Source organism: Myotis daubentonii, chromosome 7 (assembly GCF_963259705.1).
Source record: "Myotis daubentonii chromosome 7, mMyoDau2.1, whole genome shotgun sequence".
In the NCBI taxonomy this organism is placed as follows: Eukaryota; Metazoa; Chordata; class Mammalia; order Chiroptera; family Vespertilionidae; genus Myotis; species Myotis daubentonii.
This window is the reverse complement of record NC_081846.1, coordinates 34,686,037-34,705,379: the sequence shown is the minus strand read 5'-3', so window position 1 is coordinate 34,705,379 and position 19,343 is coordinate 34,686,037. Positions and strand designations below refer to the sequence as shown.

Genomic DNA, 19,343 nt, shown 5'->3' with positions numbered 1-19,343 from the left:
ACCTTTACACACACTGGTGACAAGTACTGGAATTTATTAAAAAGAATGAAATACCGCCGAAACCGGTTTGGCTCAGTGGATAGAGCGTCGGCCTGCAGACTGAAAGGTCCCCGGTTCGATTCCGGTCAAGGGCATGTACCTGGGTTGCAGGCACATCCCCAGTGGGGGATGTGCAGGAGGCAGCTGATCGGTGTTTCTCTCTCATCGATGTTTCTGACTCTCTGTCTCTCTCCCTTCTTCTCTGTAAAAAATCAATAGAATATATTTTAAAAGGAAAAGGAAAAAAAAAAAAAGAATGAAATACCAAGCATAAAGCAGTGGAAGTGATGAGTGGGAGTCGAGAACGTCCCTATGAGATCAGGAGACTGTCAAGGTAAAGGAAAGGGCTGAGTCCAGCCAGGAACAAGGAGCCCACCAGTGGTGATGTAGAGAGAAAGCAGTGTGGGGCCTCGGTAAGAGGTGCTGAAACGCCATCGGGGACAATGAGGCGGCCGTGGGACCAGCATCAGGGAGGGAGCAGCCACCTCCATGGCCTGTGGGACTCGGAAGAGGTGGCTGACCTGAGGCCAGAGGCCAAGGCTACCTGGTGGGACAGGCTCTATGGCCAGGCACCACCAGTGGGAAGGAGGATCTTAGACCCCATAGCCCACCCCTACTTCACAGTCAGGGGCCACCCTCCCCCTCCAGATAGAAAACTAAGCGTGACTTGTGGGGAAATGGAAGCAGAGGCACACGAGTGCTGGGCTCCCTCTGCCACCCCTGGCAGGGTCTGGCTTGACTTTGCTTGTAGGAGACGATGGAAGACTCCTGCGTGTGGAGGGAGGAGAGAACATGATGGAAGCACTGGGCCATGGCCGGCCGGGTGAGACCGGAGAGCCCAGCATTTCACATGTGGTCTCTCTTGTTACCGAGCAGAACGAGCCAGTCCACCCAGCACTGCTGAGCCAAACACCTGACACTGAGAACCACCGCAGAGAAACCTAGGCCATTTTATCATGAAAGCCACCAATCAGGAGAGTGGAAGGTGATGCGCCAAAGCCCGAGCTCCGATGGCGGGTAGGGGATGGATTCTGTAGGCAAAGTCACCAGACACCAGGGTTAGGGGCCCAGGGGGTGCTGGGAGCTGACTGTGGGAGGTGAGGGGGTGATGAGTCATTTCTGCATGTCTGAGGACACTCTGAGGTCTGCTCCCAGATCCCTCTGTCTGGTTTTGTGGGAAAGTAGCCAGAGGGTCATTCCACCTGAGGGCTCAGGAGATGGAACAGAACTCAGGTGAAGATGTGGTCATTAGCCTGCGGACGGCCTGACCTGGGACATTAGTCAGGTCTGGTGCTATCTTCTGCTGCCTTAGTGGTTGCTGGTTATCCGGGGAAAGGCTAGGTCTCTGAGAGGTAGAGAGAGTTATGATTTCTAGAGCTAGAACTTAAAACTAAATCCGATCAAAGTCATAAGGTCCCTCAGTTTCTCTCTGCCGCCTCTGTGAACCGCTGCACACACCCACCAGGTAAGCCCGCAGCAGGCGTCACGGAGCAGAACAAGGAGAGGTGAGCAGAGCTGTCCAGTCCTTTTGAGAACATAGGTCCAGCAGAACCTTCTACAGCCTGTGAGAGCATAGTGCCAATGCCCCACTGTCTCCCTGTCCACCCTCACCTGCTTGTCCTCAAGCCTCATAGCTGTCCTCGGGGTAGAGGTCGCCATTATGACCTTGGATTCCCACCTAGAATTAAGCTCCCACCACACAATGATTAATGACCTCGTTATTCGTTAATGGACACCTCTCAGGTGCCTCCACGTTTCCTTAAAGCGTTTACTTATGAGAGATGGCAATCCAGAAGCTGTCCGGAGGTGTCACCCACACCCTGTCTCCTGGGCCTTCTTTGTAAGTCTCCCCTGACCCCTCCTGCCTCTCTGCTCTGGGCATTGGCAGTAAAACTCAGAGAGACGCTTCTCACCATGCTGCCCGGTAACGATTTCCCTACGTCTCACTGTCCATCTCCCCTCTAGGCTGGGAGCCATCTCTGATGTTTTAGAGCAGTGGTTCTCAACCTTCCTGATGCCGCGACCCTTTAATACAGTTCCTCATATTGTGGTGACCCCCAATTTCATTGTTACAAATTGAATATAATTAAAGCATAGTGATTAATCACAAAAACAATATGTAATTATGTATGTGTTTTCCGATGGTCTTAGGCAACCCCTGTGAAAGGGTCGTTTGATCCCCAAAGGGTCAGAACCGCTGTTTTAGAGAGACAAGTGCAGTGCCTGGCAAATAGTGGGTGCTCGACACAGCTTGTCCGCTCCATGATCGAATGAACAAAGGCCTGGATGGGTGAATAAAGGAGCGGGTACGCGTGCGGAAAAAAACGCAGAGAAAGACATTCATCAGCTGCACAGCTGGGCAACTGACGATTTTCCATTGACAGACATTTCAGGCTCCACACAAAATTCAAATGCTCTTTACTGCACCGCACAAATCACAGTCCCCACTCCTCACACCGCCCCTGAGAAATGCAGCGGTGGGGAGACCGGACGCGGCCCTCCTATTGACCGCAGCTCTGCAAAAGGAATGAAAAGCTCAGCCTCGAACTCTTGCCTGTGAAAGGCTAACAGGAAGCACATTCAGCGGGTGCAGTGCAGCCCCGGGCCCTTTCACACAGGCCCGGCCACCACCACCACCACACTCGCGGCTCACCCCGTGACATGTTGCCGTGCCAACATACATTCGGAGTCATCCAAGCAGATTTAATGCCATCGCCACCATGACGCACTCTGGCTGAAAGGGAAGATTCCGACCTACCTAGGGAATTATTTTAATCAGTTTAGTTCCAGAAATCACTATGGAAATTCAGATTTTCCCATTCTGCTGCTTCTGGGCATTACATTGTGACAAATGGCTGATGAAGCCACCGCTTCCCCCACCCCCAACCCCGAGAAATGACATGATTGGCAGCCGTTCTGAATCCCACATGGAAAGGTCTAAGGTTATAAGCATATGAAAAGCCAACAAAAAGGAAGCTTTTGAAAAATAAGAAAAACACCAAAATTACCCATCGCTCTCCACATACCATACCGATAACCAGGCCTCTTTCGTGAGAACAAGTGCTCCCTCCACGGCCAAGTATCTCAGTCCCTGGGAAGCAGGACCTGAGCATCTAGATGGAGATCATGTATGCGGTGACCCACAGCAACACACAGGTGAGCGTAACCCATTGGTGGACTTCAGACAAGCCTGAACGCACGAGGTGTGATGTATGCTGATGCTACGTCCTCCCACACGGCATGTCAGTTAAGCACTGGGCCGGATGGGCTGAAACATGCAAAAAGCTCGGGAAGTGCTCAGGGACCTCGGTGTGGCCCGCCCGCCACGGTTTCTAAGCACTCGCTCATCCTGTTTTTCGTTCACTCAGCAGTGTTTATTGGCATACACGCTCCCCTTGACCTCTGCAGCCACCTTTCCATGGAGGTGGGCAAGTCATTGTGAGGGTGAGCAAACTGAAGTTCACAGTGAAAACACTGCCCACGTCGTGGAGCTATTGAGAAGCAGAATTGAAGCGGTCACCCGGGCTTCGGGTGCCGCCCAGCCATGGACCATGATGCTCTTGCTGGGGACTTTTAAAGGGAAGATGGTAAACATTAAATCGAAAGTTCAAACCACACTTAAAGTTTGACTAACGTTTAATCTGCATGTACCTTTTTCATGAGCATGTCTTTTATGTAAACTGTTGATGAACCAAACAAATACTTGTCATTGAAATATTCAGGCACAACGAGAATATTGGTGTAGATCTCATCTATATACCCATGCAGAGGTTAGGGGCAAAAAAATGAGGCTCTAGGGACCCTGGGATGTACCCTCAGCCCTGAGATTGTCGAAGTTCCTGCTCAGAGCACATCGCAAATGTGATGAATACCACCCAGAATTCTGTCTAAATGGTTGGCTTTATCCTAGAACTGGGTCTCCCAACCTCAACTCTGGTGACCTTTGGGGTTAAGGAAGCCTTTGTCGTGGGCCTGTCCTGTGCGGCGTGTCCAGCAGCACCCCTGGCCTCTCCTCACTAGATGCCAACAGCACCCCATCCCGAGTGGAGACAATCACAAATGGCCCCAGACATTCCCAGGTGTCCCCTGGGGGACAGTCACCCCCGTTGAGAACCACTGTCTGAGGCAGATGTTTCTTACTCCTCTAGTCGCTTCCCACAGGCAGAGGGCTGTCACTTTATTTCTTTGAAATGCACTGTTTCTTGCAAAGCAAATGCATTCTGTGCTGAGAGACTGTGGACAGACTGGTGCAGCCTGAGCACGCAGTGGTGTGTCCCGGCACCCTGAGGGCGGCCTACAGGGACTGCAGGATTTGATCATCACCGTGACCCTAGGAAGCAGGTACTAGCACATCTGGCTTCATAAACAAGGAAACTGAGGTTTCACCAAGTTCCCCAGGACATTCATAGTGACGGCTCTTTGGACCACACACTCAGCTGCCCACACTCCGGCAGCGGCCCCGGATTCTAGGAGATGGACCTCAACATTGTGACCCAGTGCCTGGCTAGGACCATCCTGGATGTGACCATGGACATCATGTCCAGGACACGTGTGTTAGTCACATGGAGGGTAACGAATCCGCATGTGCGCATGTGAGAGTGCAGAAGTGTGTTAGGTAAGTAGACTCTGCTGGCACTGTGTGAAGTTGGGCCTTCATCAGCCACCCAGAAGGAGAAAGCAAAACAGCCCTGCAAATGCAAACTGCCTGCAATGAGTCCATTTTCTCTCACGCCTTCCCCAACCCGAATCACTGAGTATCAGGTTGCTGGAATGAAGATCTGGGATCCTAGCGTGCCCTGCGTGTGCGTGTGCCATCCAGGCTGTGGAGGAGCCTCCTCGGGAGTCCAGGGCTGGGGGCAGGGGGGGAAGTATTCCATAAAACTGGAGAGAGCCTTTCAATCTCTTAACCATCGCCCCAGAGAACTGAAATCTCAGCACCTGTGTCCACCCAGAGACATCGCTGAGCTAGGAGCAAAGCCCGTACCTCCAGGAGGGAGCTGTGGGGATCTCCCGCAGCCAGCAGCCATCCCCTCACCCCATTCGGTGCGCATTCACAGCTCCTGGTCCCAGGCCACCTCTGCGTGGGCAGATAGCTGCTCTCTGTGCCAATCGGTCCCGTCACCCTGGACATGATGAGGGAGCATGGGCGAGCCAGGCCTTCTCTGAGCTCCTGCCCAGACAAACCTGCGGCCGATGTCTCTGCCACTGCTGTGGCCTGTGTCCAGGGGTGAGGGCTCAGCCGAATCGGCGACTCTGTGCTCTTTCTAACTAGCAATGTAGGTTGATTTGGTAACTCAGTCATTGCATGGCCTCAAGAACAAGGTCATTGATGGGCTAGTCTTTAAATGAAGAGATTTTCCTGAACAGAGGAAGGAAATAAGGCTTTAAGTCACAGAACCCTAGCAAGGAAGATTCAAGGGCCATGATGTGTAGCCCTGGGGACCCGTGAGTGCTGCGCCCTGAACCCTTCGGGCCAAGAGCAGTCAGGAACTTTCTGGTACCAACTTTGTCTAGACAGCTGCGTCTCCCAGCCACCTCCCCTCCTTCAAACATGTTATGTGAAATTTAAATATTTTTTTAAAAAAACTCAATGCATTCAAATGTTTTTTCTATATACCATTTCACCCAAGTTGGCATCATTTGGTGTTTTGCCTTTATGGTAGAACTCTCTTTTAAAAACATATTCATTATATGTTGACCTGTATATGCTGTGTATTTGTAAGTTATTATCATACATGCCACCTAAATGCCAAACATGCTTTTAAAACAGACTCAAATGCCTTTTTTAGGAAAAACAAAATGATCTTTATTTTTAAAACAATAACTTACAGGTTGAGCGAATTCTCTTGACCTACGCCATTTGCTTTATGCACAGCGTTGAAGCCTGGAACAGTTTTGCTTTTTTTTGTTTGTTTGTTTTATTTCAATATAAGTTTACAGATACTATTAACGTCAGAAACTGCATTACAGAGCAGTTCTCGTCGCACACCTCATGCCAGTACAAAGCGCCACCCAGATAGAAAACTGTCGTAAATAAAACATTTCCGCCGAGGCTGGCATAGATGTATATATTTATATATTTATGTATAATTTCACAACAGCTAACAGTCAACGTCATCCATAGTCAAAACCGAAGTCAAGCTAATTAAAACTACAACACGATTACATGTCAGCGTTATACTTCCCATACAGCATTTAAAATATTTAAACTTTCTGATACATTTATAAGGTATGCCAAGAGTGAGAAAATAAAGTTTTAGCATTTAAATACAAATCACCATAGAAAACCTTCAGGAAACACAGAGACTCCTACTGTACAGAAGTTCAGGCAGGCCCCTCCGGCCACCGGCTTTGACAAGTGGCATCGGCTGGTGGCACAGCCCTGCGTGATGCACTGTCAGGGTCACAGTCACGTGACGGCCACGCAGGCATGAGGGAGGCGGGGAGGAAGCACAGTGGCACGCCTCCCCCTCGGCACGCTGCTCCTGTCTTAAGCCCCCAGGCAGCTGGGAGCCCTGCTGAAAGCAAGCACACGCACCCCGAGACGGGGCCTCACTTGGTGTTTTGCTCCAGAGCGGAGTACTCTGTTTCCGACACCCGGGAGGCGTCGATGAGTTTGGTGAGGCCTGTTTTGGCCGAGTACTTGAAGATGAAGGCCTTCATCAGCTCGTACCTGTAGTTGCGGTTGATGAAGCTGTAGAGCACAGGGTTGACACAGCAGTGCACCAGGGACAGGCACTGTGTGATGTGTAGAGCCGAGAAGAGGAAGTTCTCCAGCTGGCAGGTGAAGGGGATGTAGTGCAGGATGGAGCAGACGTCCAGGAGCACCACGACATGGTAGGGCAGCCAGCACACCAGGAAGACCACCACGTAGGAGAAGATGATCTTCCGGCTGCTGTGTGTCTCCTGATCGCCGGAGGCCGAGAGGGCTCGGGCCAGCAGGAAGTAGAAGATGGCGATGATGCAGAAAGGAATGACAAAGCCCAAGACCACAGACATCAGCTCCATGCTGATCAGCCACTCCTTGACGCTGTGCTCGGGGTAGAAGGACCGGCAGTAGGTCTCGTTGTTGGATGCGGACGTGACAGTCTTCAGGTAGTAGGTGTCAGGCAGGGACACGCAGAAAGCCAGCAGCCACACGAGGACACAGACGACACGACGAACCACCTTCTTCCTGTGGCTCGAGGTGTTGGTGAAGTAGGTGATGGACAGGTAGCGGTCCACACTCATGCAGGTGAGGAAGAAGATGCTGCCAAAGAGGTTGATGGAGAAGATGAGGTGAGAGATCTTACAAGTGAGCTCACCCATGGGCCACTGGTTATGCTGCACAAGGCTGACCACCCAGACCGGGATGGTGACCACCACCCACAGGTCGGCGATGGCCAGGTTTAAGATGTAGCAGTGCGTGTCATAGCCAGTGGTCTTGGCCTGGATGTTCACCCAGACCACCACGGAGTTGGCAATCATGCCGATCACGAAGATGAAGATGTAGATGAAGGACAGCGTGTAGAGCAGAACGCTCTTGTTGGCCATGTTGGGGCACGTCATGGTGTCGACCACGATGCAGTCGCTGCTGTTGCATGGCCAGCTGATGTCGGAGAAGTTCCCTGGTTCTGAATAGTCGAACAGATGCAAATCCATGGTGTCGAGGGCAGCGATCAAGTGGCCTGCACGAAAAAAATCAAACCAAAAAGATGGAAGAGAAAAATCGCTTCGTTAGGAAACATTCAAGTTTCAGTCAAAATGCTTTTTCAGCGCCAGTACACGCAACTGTTTCACTCCAGTTCTGTAGAATTTTTAAAGAAAACAACCATAGCAGAACCCTGCAAAACAAAATCAAACACACCCAGAATCTAAAGCCACATGGTGCTCAAAGACACAGTGCTTGCTTTCTCTATCTTTCCATGGCTGTGTTTGTAAGACATCGCCAGCCTGGCTGTGCCCAGGGTGTGAAATCAGCACAATCCAGGGGCCAGAGAAATGTCAGGCAGCTGATGCGGATGGCTGGCTGGCTCTCAGTGGACAGTGGAGGCGTTTCACCTACACCCAAAAAAATGGCAGAATTAATCTGTTCCTTACCAGTGCCCTGCTCTGGTATCTCATTGAAATTGATTCAGATTCTCTTCCAAATTTGCATTAAAAATGGGACTAGTGCTTTTCACCCACCTACAAAATCAGCACATAAACCCAGGTCTCCTGCCGCCCCCGTCTGCAGACGTGTAGACCCCTGGAAACGTGGTCAGCAGGCCGAGCACCCTGCAGCCTGACCGAGCTCCAGGCCCGCAGACTCTGGTGTTGCTGTGTGATTCCCAACCCAGGGCGCCCAAGCAGCTGCCTCAAGCACTGGGCCAGCGCCTGGCTTCCCATCTTCTATCTGCCCAGTTGCTTTGAGAGCAATGTGTGCCAAGACCCGAAGTACAAAAATCACCGCCGGCTGCCTTCCTGGAGGGGCCGACAAGTTTCTCAACTGTCTTTCCCACTGACCTGACATGAGGCCAACTCTGAATTGTCCCCATGTAGCACCCACGGAGGATCCAGCCCAAGATACCACTGTGCTTGGCAATGATTCCTCCACGAATTCATCAGCTATGGGAGCTGCCAGGGCCTGTCTTCTACCACTGCCCTATCCCCCCCCCCCCCCCCGAGGGCCCTGAAATCCTTCCATGGCACAGCCCTGGGTCCGCGTGACTATGAGAGGAGACGTAAAATGAAAATAAGCACGGGCCGTGGTGAGGGTTAGGTGCTGGTGCTTCCTTCTCACCTGTCCCAGGTAATAACTGACCAAGTCAAGTTTATTTGCCAAGTGGACTCCAGGTCACACATGAGAACTCCCCAGGGAGGGAAGTCAATGGTCCATCCGTGGGTCAGTGCCCTGGTGGCCACGCTAACGGTATGAAGAGATAGCTGGGAAAAGCTCCCCCTGAGAGGAGACCCCCCCTCCCTCCCCCCGCCCTACCCCCCCACTCCCCATCCGGGATGGGATTCTGGCTCCTCACTAGTTAATATTAACTTGAGACAAGTTAACCTGTTTTCCCACTACTTCTCAGGACACCAATGCCTTGGAGCTAAAGACCCTAAAGCAGAATCTAACACATAGCACATGCTCGCTAAAACTTCTCCCTGCCCTCCCCCTCCCTTTAGTGAAAAGCATACCCTTGCTTAGTTCTTGCTGCATATTTGAAGCTGACTCTTCCAGGCAGAGTAATCTGTGTCCCCGCCATGGAGACATGCAGGAGCTAACACAAAGACGTGCAGTCGGTTCACCTCCGGGATAAATGGACAGAGTCCCCGAGAAATGAGACTTTCTGCTGCCTCCCCGGACCAGCTGGCTCCTCAGCCTCAAAACCCGGGGCAGGCAACCTACCCTTGAATTCCAGTCACCAGAGGCTGCCTGCAGGCTTCTGGGAGTTCTCCCCTATTGGGCTGTGAGAGGCAGCTGGTTCCCCTCCAGGTGACCTACCCAGGTCTCAGTGTCCCACTGCTGATGGAGGAGCTCGGACAAGCCACAGCCAGGCAGCCAGACAGAGGTGGGTCTGGTCCTGGGACCGGAAAGCCACTCGGCTGGTGCCTGGCTGGAGCTCCTTCTCCGCCCGCATTGGCACAGCCTACAAGGCCTCAGCCACAGCCATAAATCCTGGGGTTTGGGCCGATCACAGGGGCCTTTGTTAACCTGAGCAGATGCCAAGTTCCCCCATGTCTTTCTTTACCTTAGGAGTCACCCAGCTCACTCAGGCATAGACAGACGGGCCTACTCACGGGCAGGGGTACAAAATCAGGGGACACCTGTCTCTTGTGTGCAGTCTCCAGGAAATCAGCAGGCAAATGCACCCTTCTGGGACCCTCCATTCCCCTGCACCTCTCGCTGCTGCCAGAGGGTTTCCTGCCTCTGCCGGCGGGCAGTGAAAGGCTGATGCAGTGACCACAGTCACTCATGACCAGGCACACTTCCCCGCAGCCGTCCTCTCCCGGGTGGCACAGTGGGGATCATCCAGCAGTGGGTGGACTGTGAAGTTCAGCTGCCCTGCTGATCGCTGATCATTGATCACTGATTACTGATCACCAATTAGCCCAGGAGGTGAAGCCAAAGGCCCATGTGCCTTCTTCTGGGAACCACAGTGCCCCCACCTCCGCCGCAGAAGGCTCTGGTGGTCAGAGCAGGAAGGGAAACACAGAGAAAGGAGGTGGGAAACAGCACAGCCATTGAATCCTCCGCAGAGTCAAATGGGAAACCGGGAGGGGAAATGCCACCCAATTGCTTAGCCTTGGCCATCTCGGTATTTTTCATGCATTAAGTGTGGGGAGTCAGGGGTGTGTCCAGAGAAAAGACTATGATTTGGCCCCGTTGTGTGGTGTGCACTCTCAGCAAGGCCCGGGTGCTGAGCCTGTGTCTGGGAGGCCTGGCGTGGGGGGGGGGGGGGGGGGGCAGGGCAGGCTCATTTCATTCCATTACACTGACAGCGTGGACCCCACCAGAGAACAGAATCTGCCTAAATCATCGGCTTAAGTTTTAACAAGGGAGGCTCTCAGAGCCTAATATGAACAAAGGCATGAAACGCAGGCGATGAACTGCCTACGCAGATGCCTATTCAAGGCCTGGCCACTAAGTGCCCAGCAAAGTCTGAGGGTGGAGGAAGGGAAGGAGCATCTACTGAACTCCTGTGGCCACGTGAGCTCCCTGACCACCTGCACGGCATCTCTGCTCCACTCCAGCCAAAGCAGGGGGCCCCTTGTCCAGGACACAGAGCTAAGAGCCCCGGTGTACACGTGTGAGCGCCTCTGCACTGGCCAGTGCAGCTGCTCTGCTTTGCTGGGAGGCAGAGGTGGGGCTGGTAACCACCAGGACCTGGAGGCGATGCCCTCACCAGCCATTCTTGGGGCTTGCCTGGGTCCAGCCCCAGGGGTCCAGGGGTTCCCAAAGGTGTGGACGGAGTCGGCGAAGAATGTTTTACACGGAGACAGTGTTCAGAACTCTCTAGCTCTCTTTAGCCTCCGTGGATCTTCCTGTGCCTGGCTGAGGCCACAGAGAAAGACCAGGAGGCAAGCTGAGCCTTTATTTTATAGTCAGAGGTAAACAAGGTAGTGGTTTCCATAGTTATACTGTTCTTGTGAGTTTCACTTGTTTTGACCATAGTTACACTGTTCTTGTGAGTTTCACTTTTTTTGTTCTTGCTGCACTTCCCTCAGCCCATTAGCTTCCCAGATAAGATCTAGGGAGCGTCATAAGGTCAAGCCTAATTATGCTTAAGAGGACTGTGCCCTCTAAGCTGGGACTTGTTTGTGACTTTGCCAGCAGGTCAGTCCCAGGCTTAATGCTGTATCGGCTCCCCACAGGGGCTGAAGTTTAGGAACAACTTCATGGTGTCAGTCAAACTACCCATTGCCTGCACCCTGTGACTCTGAGCCCACACCAAAGAGGGGCCAGGGCATGAGCCCCACTGCAGACACTTAGGCTGTCAGGTGTTCCTAAAAGGAGGGAAAAAATGGGCATAGAATAAAAGATGTTTCCAGTCCCATGACCTCATAGTGCACACATTCCTCCTCTCAAAAGATTCGCATGTTCCCAAGTGTACACGCAAGAATGTTTATTGACGTGCAGGTTACATGCTAGTAAAATCTGAAAACAAAAATGCCAATCAATAGAGAAATGGTTCAATAAATTTGGTGTATCCACTGTGGAATATAATTTAGCTGCGAAAACAAAGAGGAGACCGACTCTTATGAATGTGGAAAGTTACTATGCTGTTCAGATCTGCACACATACACAGAGCATGGTCTCTTTCGTGTAAAAAGGGGCAAACATTATGTGTATTTTTATATTTAAATGTCTGTGCTTAAAGGCACAAGAACAATCACATTATGTATAAAACTTAGGGCCAGGAGGGTGGGGCGAGAGGACGAAGCGGGGATTGCACTTTTGACACTATAAACCTCTGTATTATTTGAAACCTGACATTAAGAATTATGTAAATTTTAATTAAAAACTATGAATTGGCAGCTACAAAACAGTCATGAGGATATAAAGTACAGCACAGGGAATATAGTCAATAATATTGTAATAACTGTGGATGGTGCCAGGTGGTTGCTAGACTTATTGGGGGGATCACTTCATATGTTATATAAATGTCTAACCACCGTGCTGTACACCTGGAACTCATATAATATTGGATGTCAACGGTAATTGAAAAATAAAATAATTATGTAAATTTTAATAGAGGCAGGAATGTTTCAGAAAACAATAAAGTTCACATTCCACGTTTCTGGACCACAGACACCTAAGTGAGAACAGAAAGCAGTGAGGTTGCTGTCCCTTCCCTCTTTCCTGACACTTCCCGTGTTTTATCTCACGAGTCGCCTAGAGCCCACGAAGTCCCCATCCCACACCTGCACTTGGACACATGGCGCATCTGCCCCAAGGGACAGTGGCTCGTCCTGGGCCTGCAGAGGGCCAGTATCTGCCGCCCTCCCTGTCTGGGGTCTGCAAGGGCCTCGTCTACTACTGATGTCCCGCATGGTGGAACGGCTCCTCTCTGTCCCACAAGGACGTCCCTGGGGACGTGCCTCTCACTTCTCAGGCTCATTATTCTCCCACCAAGTATCCTTGGCAACCAGTGAGCAGCAGCCAGTGGCCTGAGGTATTCAGCTGCATCCAAATGCTTTGCCTAAGCTCACCCGGGGGGCTGGGGGCAAGCCAGAATCAGAGGCCTCCAAGCTTCGCGTCCCCACGGGGTGGCGATTTGTCCTGCAGCAAACTGTCCCTTCTCGGCCAACAGTCACTCCCTCCAGGATGGACTGCCAAGTGTTCAGGGTCTGGCTAGGGTTCACCTAAATCATCTTCAATATGTTTGCAATTTCCCATCACAGACCAAAAGACCCTTCCCGACTAACCCCTCAGCCCCTCCCATCCCAAATAACGCGTCCCCTGCTTCTCCGGCCTTCTCCCACCCAGGCCGGCATCTCCATGCTGCGTCCTGGCCTGGTGTACATTTCTCCTGCCACCACATCATTCACCCTCAGACACGCCTGCAAAGTCGCCTGGCCCAAAGCCAATGTTCAATGAATCAATAGTCAATGAATCAGAAGTTCATCAAGCCCCACTGAGACCAGAGATCTGAGGCCATCACTGGAGATGGGCATCCAGAAGCGATTGTTCTGAAATCCCCACTGAGCGGAGATACCATCCCCCCTTTTCATGCCCCCAAATGTTTGTGGAGCCTCCTCTGTGGGGGCTGTACTCTGGGGCACAGCGAGCCAGCATGGTCACTGCCCTGCCCCCAAGGGCTCACCAGCTCACCCAGAGGGTCAGGAAGCAGAGGTCGGGCCGCCCTGGGGCAGGAGGTGTGGGGCCTTCAAGGAGAAAGGAGAGGGTCAGCGAACCTGGCTGAATAGCTGGAGGCAAGAATCAGGACTTGGTGGGGGTGAGGGGTCAGGCTGGGCCCGTCCCCGCAGAAGACACAAGGATTTTGAGCAAGCGAGTGGCTTTGGTGCAGAGAAGGCTTCTGAGGATGGAGGTGACACAAACCAGGTAGGCTTGCGGTGGCAGGGTGCAGAGCAGGCTGGAGGCAGGACACCTCGGGGAGGAAGCGCTCCCAGTCTCCAGTGGGGCAGGTAAGATAAGGCAGGCGAGGCAGGGTCTCGGGCACCTCTCAGTCACAGGGGCCCCTGGCCCTCTGGCCCTTTCAGGACCTCTGCCTATGGGGACCTTCTTTAACAGCTTCCTGCGATTTGGGACGGTGTCCTCCCAGGACTGAAGTTTGGGGAGCAACTCAGTGCTGTCCCCAGAGGAGATCACCTGGAGACTGAGGCAGGGCAGGAGAAGGGGCCAGCTACCTCTCTCCCAACTCCTCCAGGGACTTTATCCGGGGGAACGGTGCTCGGGCCTGCTGTAAAAGCCCACCCCTCTAAACGGCACCTAGATGAGGAGGATCCAATGGCAGAGAGCCATAGGCAGCTGCACATGACAGGTTTGATTTTCATTTTGGAGGTTTTTGTTACCAATCCTGCAGTAAATCTATGGGGCAGTCCAGGAAGACTTCAGCCCCGGCAGCTCCTGTGGCCAGAGCTCACTGCAGCGGTCTGTCCCCCAGTCCCAAAACAGAGAACAGTGCCGACTGGAACACACACACACACACACACACACACACACACACACACACACAGAGTGACCCTGAGTGACCATAGTCTACACAAGTAAAGAACTGCTTTGAATGACTTGAGAACTGGAAAAATAATAGAGAGAAAGAAGGAAAGCAAAGGCCATACCCTAATTCAGGTATAGACCACCTATTCCGGGGGTCCTCAGTCATGCATCATGTTAACTCTGGGGGCACCCTCATCCACTTAAGTACTGGGGGATAAAATGAACCCCACATCCAGAAACCTGATCTGGCCTGCTATGCTCAGCTGCCCGACAGGGAAGTAGAGTTGCACCCAGCAAGGCAGACCCAGAGGCCCCGAGTCACAAAGGCTGCCGCCTGGGTTGGCCGAGTGTAACTAGAGCCCTAATTCCCACTCAGTTTAGGACTGGGTCCGGGCAGCAGGAGGTCGGCCAGGCTGAGCCACTCACGGCGCCCGGCACACACAATGGGGCTCCCAGGAGAATGCTCCACAATCTCAGACTCTTCTATTCAAACTGAGACAGATCCCCACAAAAGGTCCCCACGCTGCCCCTTAGCCAATAGCAGGTCAAGGCCACCTGGGACAGTCACAGCTCTCCACCCTTCGGGCACTTGGAAAACACAGGTCAGCTTACAAACCTACTCCTGGCTCAGCAAAATTTTGGCTACAAAATTATGCAATTCCCCCATCACTTTAATAACGAAGCAATAATGGGCTTCCCCCCCTCCTTCCAATTCTAAATTAGTAGATTCTTACATTAAAAAGCATGCAATACCCCTGCAGAGAGCATTCAGGTAGCCCAGATTAGAGAACCATCCCTGTTTCTTTTTTTTTTCTTTTCTTTCTTTTTTTTTTTTTTTTGCTTGTCATTATTTTAATAGCAAATATGTGTCCTGGAGCTATAATTTTCTGGACTTTAAGTACAGTTTCTAAATTGCACCTGCCCACTTGGAAGGCATTCTAGTACCATTTTTGTTCCCAAGAGTAAAATTAAATTTCTCAGTTGCCTAATTTAAAAGTGCAAATACTTTTCAGCTCCCAATTCCGCTCATGTTCTGCAAAATCACGGGGGAAAATCTCGCCCTGAAATCGTTAAGGTTGTTTTCCTTCCCGCGGTTACTCTCAGGGTTTAGAGTGACTCTCAGCCTCAGGTTTGAGAAAACTGCCACTAACTTCCCTGGTGTTGCCTGGAAAACAGGAACCTCCATAACTGGAATAATCACACAAAAAGCCACTGTTCCTGCGTAAATAGTTTTTTTTGTTTGGCTGCTTTTTTTTTTTTTTTCTTCAATTCAGAAAGTCTATACTTGGCCTGTTCTGGGCCTGACTAGAAACCACAATACCTTCTCCATTCTCTCAGGACTTGCTGTTAACAAGGCATGACCGCACCTCCAGAGTCCCAACTCCCTTTAAGCACAGGCATGCTGCCTCGGCTATCCTTTCCAGAACTTTCTTTAAACTGTGATTGTGATGTGCTGCCCTTTAAAAAAATCACACGGGCAGCAAAACAGGCACTTTCCAATTTTCTTTTGCCTTTCCACCTGCATTTTTTTCTCAATTTTTCTTTTGCTTTTCCACTCCCCACCCCTTCTATCCCCAGGAGGTTGTGGCCTCAAGCTTAGCAGTTGTGTGTACACTGGAGTGTTTATGGCAGAGACAGGGGGGGAAAGAGTAAATTGTTTCCAAGCTAGAGCTCCGTGTGCAGCTCTGCCTCAGAGAAGGCTGAGCATCGGGAAACTCATGCTGGTGGAAGGAAGGCAGCGCTTTATCCATTAAAAATCTACAGACGGTTCAGCACAGACACCAGCAGCCTCCACTTTCTTTTCTAAGCAAGCCTATTGGATCTGGCATTTTCCTGGCATAAATAAAGGCACACAAAGGCAGCGTCTGTGTTTAAAAAGAGAAGGAAAAGTTATCACATTGAGACTGCAGAGTGAAGTCTCAGGGGGTGTCCCTGCACCAAATACCTTCAAAAGGCTGTAAGCCATTTGGGGGGTGACTTCCACTTCTGGAAAATGTAATTATTCTGTTGTGACCAAATGAATTATGAGAAAGAGAGAAAGAAAAGTAAGGAAGAAAAGGAGAGGAGAGGAGAGGAGAGGAGAGGAGAGGAGAGGAGAGGAGAGGAGAGGAGAGGAGAGGAGAGGAGAGGAGAGGAGAGGAGGGGAGAGGGAAAAGAACAAGGGAGACAGTCAGTTTGACTTTTACAACTTCTCAATCCGTCTGGAAATTACAAGTCATAGTTAACCACCCATCTTTGCCCTCACTCCAAGGTTGTTACTCTCAGATGCCCCCTCAATATTTGAGCATACTAACAAAACCGAGCAAAATTTACGTTTTACCTGAAGAGTATATTTACATGACAAAATCCTAGACTTGTGACTCTTTTCCCCAACTGAAGTTGGACTAACCTTCTCAGAGAACAAGACATGCTCAGGTTAGATGAGCAAGGATGCCGTTAGGAGACCAGAAGGCAGAGCCATGTGTCACATTCAGCCGCAGAGCTCCCTGGCTCCCGGGACCCGGTGATCCCCCACGGCACTGAATGCAGATGCACTCGGGACCACCCGAAATTCTCAGCAGTTTTCTGCGCCACTTCAGGGTGCCTCTGAACAAAGTGTACATCTTTCTGGGATTGCACGTGGACTGCCGATTCTGTTTAGCAGTTGATGTACCAGAAGGGAAGCGGGGTGCCAAGCTGACCCTTGTGCCAACTTTGAGAAGCAGAATGAACAGTCTGCAGTCTCCCCAAGTCCCCAGCGTACTGGAGCTTAAGTCCCCACAACAGCAAATAAACACCAGATTCCCACACCCAACCAACACACGGAAGTTCCTTCCACAAGTGACCTAAGAAAACTGCCTTTTTTACTCTCTGCAGGGAGAGGTGCCCCCCCCCCCCCCCCAGCAGTGGTAGGCACACTGAGCCACGCAGCCATGCGACAAGCAGCCGGGCTCTCAGAAGGCAGACCTACGTGATCGCAAACACCCATCACAGCCCTGAGAAAGAAGCCTCTGACAAACCACTCAGCTTAAGAGCAGAAACCCTGCCCGCCGCCTCCCCTCCTTCCCACCACGGCTGAAGAGGGAGCAGTTTCCTTACCTCCGCTGTCTCTCACTTAGGGCTCGCTCTCCTGGCTCCTACCCTGGCTCCTACGCTCCCTGCCTGCCTTCGGGGCTGAGCAGTTTGGAGGAACTGTGAGCTCCAGGGCTGCAGGCTCACATTATATACACTGCAGGAAGGCGCCTCTAGATGGCAGCTTTGTAACCCACATCTTCCTCCCTCCCTCCCCCCCCCCCGCCACCCCCCCCCCGCCACCCCCACCCCCACCCCCATCACAAATGCAGACACACATGCATGCATGCACGCACACACACCCCTCTTTGTGAAGCCCGGTCTGCTGCTTCCAGCAAAGCTCCTCCACACCAGCGCACTCTTGGAAAACCCCCGCCTTCCTTCATTTGCAAAGTGTAATGAAGCCACAAGGTCCAGGCCCCATGGGGGGGAAATGTGTCAGCAGAAGAAAAACTGCAAAGAAACCTTAGTGCTTGGTGAAATCGTCAAATATTTATCTGGTCTCAGGTATATCTTTAACATTCCCATTAACACCAAGAGCTGCCTCTGAATGCCTCTCAGCTCTGGGAAGACTTTGTTCCCAGACAAATGCTCTGAACTTCTGAACCTGGGTGTTGATTTATTCAGCCGGGGTTTTCTTTGTTAATTCCTTCAAAACAGAAGTCACAGTTTTCGTAGGAGCAATCAATGGGTATCCTATAAACCCCCAAAAGTGGGGGGAAAGAACCTGTAGAATAGATTTCAATTGATTTTATTTGAATTCTTTTTTCTTTTTTTATTCTTTTTTTTTTTTTAAATAAATTACTTTAGGCCCAAATGCCTTGAAAACCTAAGCAAAATGGTATTCTGACGCTCCTACACAGTACCAGGCACACATTAAGGGTAGAAAAAAAAATGTCTTTTTGATGATGTCTTTTCCTGAGATAAGTTTAACCAACACTTTATTACTATTACTATTATTATTATTATTATTAAAATCTACTTATCTAGAAGTGTGTGGCTAAAGTTCTGTCCTGGGGTAATTAAACCTAAAAATGTGTTCCACAGAGCACTCGCCTCTCATGCCCTGTTTTGAAAAATAACCACAAAGCAACGATCTCAGCTTTCACTTTTAAACCATGCGTGTGCAGCCTTCGCTTTCTTTGGGTTTCTGCTTTGGAGTGGGGTTCTCTGAGAGCAGCCAGAGTCGCGTGTGTCACTTGCCGTGTTTCCACTTTTCCCCTCCAGAGCTAACACTTTAGATTCTTTTTATACTTTTACTAAAAACAAGAGCAGGCAGCCAGATTGGGGGGGGGGGGGGGGAGTCAAAATGCCCTGCGGCTGGAGGCAGGCCTCCGCGTGGAGAAAGCCCTTAGCAAAAGCAACATTTTGTTTAGAGAAATCTTCAGGGAGCTGGGGGCACACCTGCTCTCCGGCGGCTCTCGGAGGGGGTCTGCTCCCAGGAGCCCTCCCCGTCCCTGCCGAATCCAGGGGCACCAGAGGGTCCACCTCCAGCTCCCAAAAAAGGCTGCTGTCCAGGAAAACTGCAGGCGGCTCCCTCCGCGCCACCACCCCCACTACCCCCCCCCCCCCCCCCCCGCGCATGCAGGGGAGGCGGTACGAATGCTCATTCATCACTTTTTTGGTCCTGTTTTCCTCGCGGCGACCCTGCCTCGGAGGCTGCTGGCACGTACCCACACCCCGACGCCGGCAAGCAGAGGGCTCCTCTGTGACACTGACCACAGGCTTGCCTGTCTACGTCTGTGAACTTGGCGATCTGTTCCTGGACTGAAATACAGGATGGGTTTCAATCCGCTCGAATCGAGGGTGCTCTCTTGAGAAGGAAACAGCATTGAGAGAAACCTGCGACAGGATGCGGTTGCTAACCGAGGAGGAAGGAAAATGCAAAGTCGTTGTAAAAAGAAGAACCCAGTTCAATCCCTACTCTGCGGGGCGGCCGGGCTGTGGGTGGGGCCCGGGCAGCCGCTGGACTCGGACCTGGGACTCGAAACAGGGGGAGGAGCCACTGCGCGCCAGGCGCCCTGGGAGGGGGCCTGCACCCTCCCGCGTCTGCGTCGCCTGAGTGTCCCTACCCTCTCTGGGGCAAGTGAGAGGGTAAGTAAGCAGTGCTTCCTAA

The 19,343-nt window shown here is 51.6% G+C and overlaps 1 protein-coding gene across 3 annotated transcripts; it reads right to left on the bottom strand.

Annotated features, from left to right (window-relative positions):
• Positions 1-5,820: 5,820 nt before the first annotated feature.
• ACKR3 (atypical chemokine receptor 3) lies at positions 5,821-17,408 on the bottom strand. 3 transcript variants are annotated; one of them, XM_059703639.1, is made up of 3 exons: positions 17,255-17,371; positions 16,497-16,762; positions 5,821-7,706 (listed from the first exon to the last, which is right to left on the bottom strand). In XM_059703639.1, exon 3 carries the CDS (start codon positions 7,678-7,680, stop codon positions 6,592-6,594), a length of 1,089 nt encoding a protein of 362 aa, XP_059559622.1. In that variant the 5' UTR covers positions 7,681-7,706; positions 16,497-16,762; positions 17,255-17,371; the 3' UTR covers positions 5,821-6,591. The 3 variants fall into 3 exon arrangements, with proteins under 3 accessions (XP_059559622.1, XP_059559621.1, XP_059559620.1); XM_059703638.1 differs by having other exon boundaries at positions 16,566-16,762; XM_059703637.1 differs by lacking the exon at positions 16,497-16,762 and having other exon boundaries at positions 17,255-17,408.
• Positions 17,409-19,343: the final 1,935 nt, after the last annotated feature.

What these genes read in the sequence shown, in the direction of transcription:
- ACKR3 (XM_059703637.1), bottom strand. Translation starts at nt 7,680, where the DNA reads ATGGATTTGCATCTGTTCGACTATTCAGAACCAGGGAACTTCTCCGAC.